Here is a 12842-nt window from a genome sequence, read left to right on the forward strand (position 1 = left end):
CGTTGAAGTCTCAAGTTCAATTTTGGCTTACATTGCCGCTCTCCATACCCGGTAGAGTGGCAATTTCCAAAATGGTGATGTTGCCCCGTCTTATCTATTACTTCACCAACCTGCCGTTTCAGATCCCAGCGGTAACATTCAAGACCCTCGACTCACTACTCACAGAACTTGTGTGGGGCCATGGCCGCAGGCGTATAGGGTTGACTAAGTTGCAACTTCCCTCCAACTCCGGAGGCATGGGCTTGCCGGACTTTAGGGCTTATCATTATGCATGTCAGCTACAATGGTTGGCTTACTGGGTGGCGGGCCGCAATCTACACGAGATTAATCTGACCCGGGAGGACCTTGCTAAGGGGAAAATACACCTCCTGCTCCTACCTGGCTCGGATCTGCCCAGAAACACTGCGCCCCTACTCAAACTGGCGATCACACTCTGGCGAAGGGCTTTGAAATACACGTCCGCAGGGACACCTTACGCCCCCACAATACCACTCCTGGGCATACCACTGGGCCCGGGCACACTTACAACCACCCTACTGGAGCCCTGGCATGACGCGGGTGTGACACATGTGGGTGACCTGTTTGAGGGGGGGCACTTGTTGTCCTTCGCAGACTTCAAAACCATGCAGGGCATACCCGGCGGCTCCTTTCTCCTGCATGCCGGTCTCCGACATTATATCTCGCACACCTGGTCACCTGACGGACAGGAACCCATTGCAAATCCTCTAGTCACTATGCTTTACCTCATGGGGACGGGCGGCCATCTAACTAAGTGGCTCACTGTTAGCATTAAATCGGGGAGGGCGCTTACACTGGCACCACTAAGAGCGTCTTGGGAGGTGGATATTGGGAGGCCATTGAGGGATAAGGAATGGGAGCGCATATTGCAATTCCCCAGAAAGGTGGCTAGAAATCCTAAATACAAGTTCATCCAACTGATGGTGCTACATAGAGCTTACCTAACACCACACCGCTTACGTATGATGTTCCCTGCATCCAAGAGCAACTGTCCCCGGTGTGATGCAGACGACGCGTCTCTGGTACACATGTTGTGGAACTGCCCCAAGCTGGGGTATTTCTGGACCACTGTACATGGCTCACTTGAGAAGGCAGGCACATTGACCCGATCGCCCACACTTGAACACATGCTCCTAGGGCTAGGTCCATCGACCCGCACCAGGACCGTGGCGGCGCGCTTCTCGGATCTGGCCCTGTTGTTGGCTAAGCGTGCCATCACGATACGATGGAAGTCATCGAAACCGCCCAACCCTGACATGTGGAGGGCGGAAGTTGTACGTTGGGGTAAGGCTGAGGGCGAGGCACTACAAAGGGAAGAGAGTAGGGGCCTCCGCAAGACACCTATCTCACTGGAATGGTTTGACACATTAGGGGTGTTTGAGGCTGGCAATGGCAGTGATGATGAGGATGTTAGTGAATAGCCACTTGGGGTGCGGTTGCACCCATCTTACGCACTACCACGAATAGTACCTGCGGTGCACTATGGGACTGCACGGGTTGATCATTCCCGTCTATCACATTCCACTGCATAAACAGACTGTGTATTGACCTTAACTGTGTGTAAATGACTAAAATGTGTCCTACATAACGATATTTAGATCATATGCCTAGGTAGAGAGTGAAGGGTGGGAACTCACAGGGTGGGGGGTGGGGTTGGGTAAGGAGTGGGTTTGTTAGTTGTAATGATTCATCGACAAAATGAAAAATCGAATATATCATGCCTGTATACCTGATGTGAGCAACCGCATACTTGTGCAATGAAGTTAAACATTAATGTTGTATAAGAATGTCTATACTCTAATGTTGCTCTGACACTTTGCTAATAAAAAGATTTTCAAAAAAAAAGTCAAGAAACGGATTGGGAAACCTGAAAGCCCAAAGCAAAATACAAGATACACTGATATCCTACATTTAGATAATGTAAATAGAAATAATAAAAGGAGTACAAATATGTTGAGGATTTGATGTGCTATAACTGGACAAGGGGGGTAAAAACAAGTGTATGTTGATAAGAAACTGGGATCTTTCGCTGCTTTTTCGAGGAGTGTATTGTATGTATGCTGTCGGTAAGGTTTCATTTGAAATAATAATAAAAAGATTAAAAAATAGATTAAAAAAACATTAGTTACAACACACCTTAAGTAGTCTGTGCTAACCCCCTGGTAGCTTGGCACACAGCTGGCAGGCTCTACGTAAGAGGCATTGTGTAAAGTATTTGTCCAACACTTCAAACAATTACATACTGAAAACAACAAAAAGACTCCACACCAATTTAGAAAACTAGAATATGATTTTATAAATAAAACAAGATCAAAACAACAAAAATCCAATAAGTAGAAGTCAAGATATGAATTTTTAAAGAATATAAGTGAAATAACCCTCTTAGACGCGTATTGCTTTTAAGCGGTATCAGGTCATGCTGGACTGGGACAAAGTCATGAGTTCATGCCTACCGCGATGGAGAATCCTAAAGCCAACAAAAACAAAATCAGAAAAAGGGGAGGAGGAAGGCAAAAAGCATGGGAGTGACCCTGCAGAAAGTGCCATTTCCAACAACCACTATACAATTTGGCACTAGCGACAGTTGCAAGAATAACACTAGTGATTGAAAACAAGTTAAGTAAGGGGCTTTTGAGAAAATTGGTTGGAATTCCAGGCAACTCTCTGATCATGGGTTTACAGAAGCCCAGTGCAAAATACAGAATAGTGCAGGAACTTCAGAAAATAAATAATATTGTTATCCCATGCTGTCCCATGGTACCTTATCCAGCCACTATACTTTTCCAGATTCCATGCACTGCAGAATGGTTTACTGTCCTTGATCTTTGCCAGGCTTTATTCTCAGTGCCATTACATGGGGACAGCCAGTACTTATTTTCCTTCATTTTTCAGCAGAGAGTTTTGGCATGGTTCCGTGTTCCACAAGGGTATACAGAGAGTCCTTCCAACTTTAACCAGATCTTGCAAAAGAATCTGGAGTCATTGCAAATGCCATGCAAGTCAGTACTAGTGCAATGTATTGATAACCTACTTGTGGCATCAGAGCACGACAAGCCTGTAAGCAGGATAGTATTTCACTGTTAAATCATCAATCTGAAAATGGACACAAGGTGTCTCCAGGGAAGTTGCAGTACTGTCAGAAGGATGTTCAGTATCTAGGACACAACACTGAGAAAGGAACAAGAAAGGTGTCCCCAGAGAGTACAAGCAGGACTTCCAATTAATCCACCTGGAACACAAAAAGAAGTCAGAATATTTTTAGGAATGGTTGGCTACTGTACCAAGTGGATACCAAACTTTTCTGTAGTGGCTAAAACTTTACTGAGGCTGACACTCAAAGATATGCCTGATCCACTTCCTTGGGACAACAAATGCTTAAAAGCTTTCCTAGAGCTGAGAAAATTCTCTTTCATGCCTCAGCGGTAGGAATGTCTGAACAACGGATTCTAGCTCCTGAATACGTTACCTTTCAGCATTACCAGATTCTGAATCCATCAAATTTGCTGCCAGTAAATAATGATGTTTGTAATTAAGTTGAACATGATTACCTAGATGTCATGGAGGTATGCACAAAGCCAAGAACCAACATTAAAGATGAACCCCTGAATGAGCCTGATTATATATTATTTGTTGATGGCTCATGTTTGAGAAACAATGATGGTATCCTGAGAGCAGTTTACGCTGTCTGCACCATCAATGACATTGTGGAAGCTTCATGGCTTCGAGGTATTACTTCAGCACAAGTTGCAGAATTAATTGCCCTTGCAGGAGCTTGCATGTTGACAGCCCAAATACAGGTGACTATATTAAAGATAGTTTGGCTTTGGCACTGTCCATGATTTTGGGCAGTTGTGGTCACAAGAGGTTTCATGACCTCATCTGGAACACCTATCAGGAATGGGGAGCATGTAAGAAACCTTTTGGAAGCCCTCCAATTACCTGATGAGATTGCTGTTGTTAAAAGTGTAGCACACCGATTGGCAGTGGTTACATTGCCGTTAGTAACAGATATGCTGACAAAGTAGCCCGGTATTGTGCACTATTGGCATGCACATTTAATGGAACTTTAGCATGTGAATATGAATTAAAAAGAGCACAGGAAAATGTTTCAAAAGCAGAACAACATGGTTGGATCAGAGCAGGATGTGAGAAAAATGCAAAAGACATTTGGATGTCAGCTGATAGTAGACCAGTGTTACCTGATACCTTGTTGTTTCCAATGGCACAACACTTCCATGGATACATATCTTAAGGAAGGGATATCCTGACCTTATTATTCAGACAAAATTGGTTCATTCCCAGACATAGGATGCTTGCTGAACTACTGTAAAAACAACAAGTGATGGACTGAATGTGGATCAATGTCACACACTCCCCCAGTCAAAAGATCTGGGCCCAAATCCATCGTTTTTTTGCACTCCACACCACCCTGGGTTAGACAATGGCGATATGCAAATCAGCTCAAACTACTGTGTCACACTTGTATAAAATGTCAACAAATGGATGTAGGAAAGAGATCTCCTGTTACACTGAGTCACATAGGGAGATCACGTTCAATAGAATGCAGATGTACTTTATTAAGAAGCCTGTTTGCAACGGGTTGAGATGTCCTGGTCATAGTGTGCATCTTCTCAAGATAGATAGAAGTCTACCCAACCAGAAGTAATGACAGTCTTACTGTAGCAAAACTGTTATGAGAATTTATCTCCAGATAAGGTGTGCCAGTTCCTCTGGAATAAGATCGAAGTACCCACTTCATTATCGAAGTCCTGAGAATGATCTGTATAGCACTTCAAATTGAGCAAAACTGCACTTTGCTATCAACCTGAAGCTTATGGTATTGTCAGGCAGATAAATGTCACCATTAAGTTTCAATTGGGGCCAAAGTTTGTGCTTTAACATCACTGAAATGGCCTGATGCTTTGCCTTTAGGGCTGATGAGTACTCAAAGTATTCCAGATAAAAGAAGTGGTTTATCGCTCATGAAATTCTCATGGAATGTGCTATGAGACTGACTGCTGTATCTGAAAATGCACTTGTGAGAATCATAGATGATATGATTCTCGATTACTGCAAGGGATTGGCAGATTTGGTATGTTCTGTCTCCCTCCAGGTTGCAGCTGCCCCACAAGGTCCACATCAAAAGCAGTGCCACAACCTCAAACCTTTGGTTTGCGTCATGATCAAGAAGCACGTTTGTAAAACTTGCTTGGAACCTAGATTGAAAGGCCCCTTCCAGAATATCTTTGTCACTAATACTGCTGTCAAATGTGCTGGAGTTCCAAACTGGGTGCATGCTTCTCAGACCTGGAGAGTGAGAAATACGTATGAAGAAACTGTGTTTTGTGAACCTGAAGGAAGAGCACTGGTGACTGCACCATCACAAACTGAGCCTCAGCAAATACAGCCATGCCAAGTACCAAGCATCAGGAGTTAGATTACCACATTTCAGTGTGGTGATCCGCGTCACACTGAAATGCACTTTAATGCATATATTGTGTCTTCTCAGCAAGCGGCCGGAGCGCTTCTAATTAGCATCACATTGAGCAAAGCTCTAAACTGACAGCACGCATCGCGCTGCTTGCAACAAACTAAGCGTGCGGGTTGGCTGAGGTCTCTTTGGGCTCTGCTGGCTACAATGTGTTCTGTTCCACCCAAAATATATCATGAGTCACTAATGATCAGTTGCCTAATCTGAACTGCACCGGCCGAAACAGCCAGGACAGTGTGACACAAACACTTATAGGTTGCAAGCCTGGCCACAGACTCCCGGGATCACAGCAGCAGCAGAGTGGTGCCAGGTGCTTCAACAGTCTGGCCACCCTGCACTTCAGTTGGAATCCAGTGCAGCCAAGCCATAAATTAAGCCGCACAAGTGGAGCCTGTCCTCTCCTCCTGGACTAAGGACAAGCTCTACCCGCATGATCGGTGATGAATGATCGGTGCCCGCTGACCCTGCTAAGTGGTTGACTTTTGCAGAGGAGAGCTGGGGGGCATCGCACCCACTGGAAGTCGACCTTTGTGCCGGCAATGTGCTGCCACCAGTAATGAGCGTTACGTGCAAAGAGGGGGGCAGTGACATCGACTATGTATTGCTGGGGTAAGTGTCACTGACTCATCAAATTTAATTTACTTTTTCAGGAGTGCATCCTCATTCAGTTGCTGCACTCAACACTTCCTTTTATTTTCACTTGGTCACTATCTTTGCTCACTTTGTGTGGTCTGGCTACTAGCATATGTTGTGATGAAGACAGTGGAGGCCGCTCTTCACTCTGTACTGATGCCATCATTGTAATCTGGTCTCAGTTTTTAATTGATTTCACATGTATGCATTTAATTGACAAACTGTCGTCTTGCTTTTGTGCTCTTCTACAAGAGCCTGTAGAAACAACTGATTTTATCTGCTGTACCAGTCCAAGAAGAATGACCATCAGTGCAAAATACATTTCTGCACTGTTCAGTTTGTGCAAATGTTGCACTTGTACTTGATACGCCGTGCAAAGGGTGCACAGGTGCCATCTATCTGCAATCAGCAATGCTGATGCTAAATAACACTAATGTAGTGTGAGTAGTCCTGCCTGACTGTAGTACTTTTTTTAGTATGTAAAGTAGAAACCTTCAATAGTGTGTACATCTTATCGCTCTAAGTGGAGGTGACCACTATGGCGCAAACTCACTATCCTCGCAGTGCCAGGAAGGAGGTGTACGGGGGAGCCCTGCAAACTCCTGTATTTGCTCTGAAAAGGTAATGCAGTCTGGATGCCACCAGGTTTGCCTGGTGTAGATTTTACTTTAATAGCTTTGTTTTAATGGGTGTTGAGCTGTAAGTAAAGTTACAGCTGTTGAGCAGCTCTGCATTGCAATCACTATAGTCTCGGCAGTCTGCACAAAGTTGTAAAGTCACTAGACTTCTTCCTAATTTACTTTACTTTTACAAAAGCATGTTTGTCCAGTGGGGCAGGTCTTCATTAATTGTCTGATTTTGCTTGCAGAAAAGTGTCACTCATAGTCCTTAAAATGTGACTTAATTACACCAAAATTATCACAATGTCACACATAGAAATCTGAAACTCTGGCAGCGGTGCAAACAGCAGTGATACCTAGATCACAACAACAGCAAGAAGAAGAGAAGGGTGAAGTGCTGCAGAGTGTTGCACAGAATCAGGTGCCTGTCATGTCACAAAGTGGCATTGAAGTCTCTGATGAAGAAGAAGAGACTAAACCTCAACATGGAGGAACTACTAAGACAGCATCAGTACGAATATAGGACCCAGGTGAAGAAACAGACACTGAAGCAATAAGAGTCACTTGTAAAGTTCAATGGCCATGAAACAAACATCAAAGGAGATTGAGAACAAGTGTGTCAGTTGATCAAATCCCACTGACCATAACTGAGGAGACTGAGTCCAGCAGTTAAAGTGACACAGAGGAGGATTAACAGAGGCTGGGGAGGTGAAAAAGAGCAAAAGTGCCATGTCGAAGGTATTCTATACCCGAATGGACGTACTACGTGAACAAGGTACTGAATGTATCAGTGGATGAATTGTGTGATGAAAAAACTGAGCTGCTTGAACCTCCATGCCATAACACTAAAGACATTGTGGGATAAAGCCATTTGACAAAAGACCTTTGGAGAATAACTAAATGAATGAAAAAGACAACTGCTTGAAAGGTGCAAAAATACTGAAACGCAATATTTATTTCCTTTTTGTTTTAAGAAGATTACCTGGGTCTTAGGTTGCAGTAGAAGAGAAGGGATAATGTTTTAGAAGAACAAAATGTAGAATTCGGGATTGTCTAAACAATCATTTATGAATAAACGACTTTGTAAAAGAGACTGTTTAAAAAAAAACTTTGCAAGGAGCAAATTTGGAGAAATCTCTGAAATGAACTCTTGAGCTGCTGTATACTTTGCCTGAAATAATCTGATAACATACAAAAAATGTTTTGCCTTAGAAATAGATGTAAAATCATTATGTGTTAATTTTCGTAATTTAAGTACTAATGATTATTATACTGTTAGTTGAGTTCTATTTAACACCCAATAAATACATTTATTTATTTTATTTATTTATATCATTTGTAGAGTGCGCTGTAACCCTGCGGGCATCCTGGCGCTGAAGAAAGGTGCAACGAAGAACAGTCAGTCTTGAAAGCAAGAGGAGGGTGTCTCGATGAGGGTCTGTTACTACTACCCCTGGGGGGGTTATACCCTTGGAAAGAGCCAGGTCTTGATTTTTTTACGGAACAGCAGTAATTCGCTGATTTTCCTGATTTCAATTAGAAGGCTATTCCACCCCGGGTCGCTTTTCTAATCCTAGGTATTCTGACAAGGTTAGTGGAAGAGGAGCGGAGGGCACGTATGGGCTCGTACCACTGGAACTTGTCTTGGAGTGGTTTAGGGCCCCGACCATGTACTTCTTTGAAGACGGTGCATAGGGACTTGAAGAGGATCCTCTGAGGCACTGGGAACCAGTGCAGGTCAGCAAACGCTTGAGTTGTAGAAGATCGGCGGGCTCGTGAGAGTGCCAACTTAGCTGCTGCCGTCTGGATATTCTGCAGTCTGGAAATCAGATATCCAGATTTCTACGTATGCAAATGTCACTACCATGTTTACACATACAAAACAGATGAAGAGCAATTGAAACCATAACTTGCCAGATACAAAAAGGATGATTCCAATACAAATGTTTATTTAAGGTTAGTACAGGAATACACTCAAGCTATGGACGCAAAAGATTGTTATGTCTGCACCCACTTACCGCCATCTGTAGCTGAAGAAGTCACATATCATCACATTCCATTGTCATATGCAATCATGTGTAAAGTGTTGCTTTTATTTGTATATAGACAAGAACTCTTTGAATATTTTTACTCGAATTATGATTTAATACTTTCGAGAGTATCATTACAACAGAGCATGAATTTACATACGCAAGCAAAAGAAATGGACTCAGGTTATTATTTTAGACCGCCTATACCTATAGATAGTGTGAAGGCTTATCAACATAACCCAACCTGCTTAGTGAGACCCTTAGAAAAAGTCTTTATAATGGCATTAAAAGAAAGAAACATTAACATTACACAAAGTAAGGATAGAGGAAATTATGTTTTGAAAAATATTTGGAAGAAGGAGGAGGATGACTTTAAAAAGAAAATGGTTTACCTAAAGCTGAAGTTAGACAGAAGACAAAAAGGGAAAATCTGTGTATACAAAAGAAGAACACACATACAAGAACATGTGAGAATTAGTAGCTGGGAACATACATTTGAATTAATGGGAGATACATGGCAAAGTTTACAGGTGGAAGAAAATGCAATTCCAGGAGTATACTTTGTGGGCAAGACGCTTGTTTCCAGTTACCTGCTGATTAAAAGAGCATTTGCTACTTAGCTATATTGTTTCCAAAGATGAATAATGTATATAGTATAGATGCATTGATAATGAAACCTGCACTCAGAACGACTGATACTCTAGAAATGGAAACCAGTTAGTAGGAGACATTTTTGGAGCAATCATTCCACCTGTAGAAGTCATACTTAATGATGAAAAGATTAGAAAACTGTCAACAGTTGTTGACAAGCTGGCAACTAGCACTTCTGGACGTTTATTAGTTGTAAACACTGAGCTTGTAGCAATTAGATCTATGGTTTTGCAAAATCATTTAGCATTAGTCATTTTACTTGCAGAAAAAGGCGGAGTCTGCTAGATGCTGACAACTCAGCATTGTCATTCTTACATACCTGATGAAAGTAAGAAAATTCAAAAATTTGCAAGGAACATTTCGGACCTGAAACCAGAATTAGAAGAGTTAGAGACACCTAGTATTTTAGAAAACTTTGGACAGGGAATACGCACAATTGGAAACTGGTTTGCAACTGCAGGAGAAGGAATCTTGAAAGCTACCTTTCTGCCCAAACTAATTATAGGACTTTGTTTACTTACCCTATTTGCATTATTCAAAGGCTGTAGGTATTGCATTACCAGACGAAAGAGCAGAGAAATGAGCAAAAGAATTAGCATTAAATGACCATCTAAATAATGAATATAGAAAATCATTGAAATTCAAATGTTTGAAAAGAAAGAGACAAGAGTTAACTGATGGTGAAAGTGCCCTCTGAACGGACGTTACATGCGAAAAGTGATGGTTAAAATAACCATCAGATGGGGATTGATGAGCCATTTTATTAAAGAGTTAAAGAGGTGTCTGCAATGTTAACAATCAAAATAATTTTGAACTTACACAACATTAAAATGTGCAAATTTGTAGTACCTAGTTATATCTATTAGTGCAAGGCCTCAAAATGTTAAAGCAAGCTTCATTATGTTAGCAGCAAAACTGGATGTGCTGAGATGTTTTTGTTTTTTGAAAGCTTCACGCCACATTGCATTAAAAAAGTTACTTGATTAATAATAACGTTTTGAAGTGTTTTGTAAGAAACACTTTATCATTGAATAGAATGATTCATATTATTTCACAAATTAATGGCAATGCATGAATAGAGAATCTTAACTGGTTTAATCTATTTCTTTTCCGATTTATAATGAATGAATAAGGTGCTGAGTAATATTCATTTTTGAAAATGTTTCATTTTCACATAAGTCTATTGCATAGCCTAACATGCAATATATTTCATTAGAAACTTAGAATGTTCTCATATCCATGGGAAAGAAGGTCAATGAATCGAAAGGCCTCATATGTAACCATAATTTTAGGATGTGTTTCATATGTCAAGGTAATTCTTTGTAAGCCTATCGAGAAGGAACGTGAGAAAGAATGGAATGAGACGGTTCTTAAGAAGACTCGAAAGTCCATTGGTTGGAAGGAAGGAGAAGATACAGAACAATTTGCAACATTGCTTTCAGCTGTTTATATTAAAATGTGTTCCCAGAGTAGGTTACCATTATCAGCCCCACTCCATGCCATTTCTCATGCTGTTTGACGCAACTCTTTCTAGAACCCACTACCTAGACGCTTTATGCTCTTATCTTCACTACTTGCCCGCATTAAAGGTCAGTGCTAATAGCTTTGTGCTAATGGCTGAATGCTGATTTGCAACCCTGCCTAACCTGTTTCCTGATTGCAGCAGCTACTGCATGACTATTTTGCTTTTGTGAACCTCTCTTTATGGGAAGGTCAGCTGATATTGATTGATTGAATTTGACCTTCATGCTCACTCTTGCTCTTGAACTTGAACTCTTAATGGCTTCCTGCTAACACCCGCTTTTCACCCCATCCCTACGGAATGCGCTGTATTGCTTATTTGAAGACTTGTTCTTACCACTATTTTTACTATCAATTCAGTAATAAAAAAATAAAAAAGAGAAAGAAAATCTTACTAAACCTTCTAATGAAAATATAACCCTTAAAAACTAATCAAAACTCTCTTTATTGACTGATATAGAAGTAGTAATGTGATTGCTGATTTTGTGATGTAAAGCTCCTCACCTTCTCATACATAAAAGCAAAGGTCAGTCGCAGGGAAGTGAGAGGAAGCTCACACGAGTAAGAGAGTGAAGAACTACCCTATTTTGGTGTGAGATGTTAAACTGTTTTATTTAAATTGATTCCTGCTACAGCAGAGGTTTCCAGCCCATTCACAAAGGCATGCAAGAGTACATAAAAGAGTACTTCTATAGTACCAATTCCCATACTCATAAATGCTTTTGTGAATTGACCCAGTTGTTCTTTCTTAGAAGGGCCTGTGTGCTGTGAATACAAAGTACGATACACTGAAAAAACAAACACAGAACCCTAACATTCATTGACGTCTGAAGCAAATGCAGCATAAGCAATTCCATAGAAGAAAGGGACAGTGTAGGGAGGTCAATATAAGACCGGCATTATGGAAGCTAACTCCAAAAGCACTCTCCATCAAATCTTAAGACCTATGCGCCCCATCAGCATGACAAATAAACAATATGCCTATTCCCCAGCCGGCATATTTTTTGTTTTAAGTACTATAGCTAATCTATATTTTCGAATATGTTTCTTTGTAGAGAAATGATTGCTTTTGTGGAGTGTTATCACCAGATCATTCATCGCATTTTTGGAAAATAATTAGCTGTATGTGAATGCCATGGAAACACAAGTTAAATAAGAATAACAGATCTTACCTTTCCTGCCCGAGTTACCCTGGCCAGAAGGCTTCTCTACTACAGGGCCTAATTGGAAAAACAGAAAACAAAATATTGCAAACATTCTCTCATCACATAGGAGCTAGCCAGTATGAACAGGTATACAACAAAGCACATTTTAGAGGCAGTAAGGCTACACGCAACTTGGAGGGGCTATCCAGTGGAAAGTGTAAGAACCCTGTATTACTACCCAGTCTTACCTGTTCTAAGTACACCCACCAGCTAGGGAGCACCCCGTTCTCTTCTATTAAAATGACATGAGATTATTGCAGTTTTTATCTTCAAGTTGTTATAGTATATGAACTCCATGTTTAGGCAGCATGAGTTCCTTTTTTATTTTTATCTTGGTGGCATAGGCTTGCAATAAAAATAATTTAAAAAATAACCATCACAACTGCTTATCAAGGATATACTTATTGGAGTTGCCAATGCTTGTTTTTGACCATGTCCGAGTCCCTAGAAAAATAATGTCACAAAACACCCTTCAGCTAATTTTAAGCATACACTACTAGCAAAATAAATGTTCACAAAGCAAATGAAAAATAACTCATGCAAGCTCCAATATGTAAGTGCCTGGTTCCCACTATGTATTATAAAAATATTTTTGCACCATTAAGTTCCTCGTTATGAGTGACACGGATTTCATGTTTTGGCCAAAACTTCTGTTTTCAGGTGAAATACTTTA

General features: G+C 41.1%; 1 protein-coding gene across 11 annotated transcripts in view; it reads right to left on the reverse strand.

Moving 5' to 3' along the window:
* The window catches only part of SMOC1 (SPARC related modular calcium binding 1), a 798909-nt gene that overhangs the window by 457670 nt on the left and 328397 nt on the right, over nt 1-12842 (reverse strand). For all 11 annotated transcript variants that reach the window (XM_086937178.1, XM_086937176.1, XM_086937174.1 and 8 more), the window contains exon 5: nt 12137-12184. In XM_086937178.1, coding sequence (XP_086793304.1) covers nt 12137-12184 — 48 coding nt within the window. The remainder of the gene's footprint in view (nt 1-12136; nt 12185-12842) is intronic.

This window comes from Lissotriton vulgaris, chromosome 9, assembly GCF_964263255.1.
Source record: "Lissotriton vulgaris chromosome 9, aLisVul1.2, whole genome shotgun sequence".
Lineage (NCBI taxonomy): Eukaryota > Metazoa > Chordata > Amphibia > Caudata > Salamandridae > Lissotriton > Lissotriton vulgaris.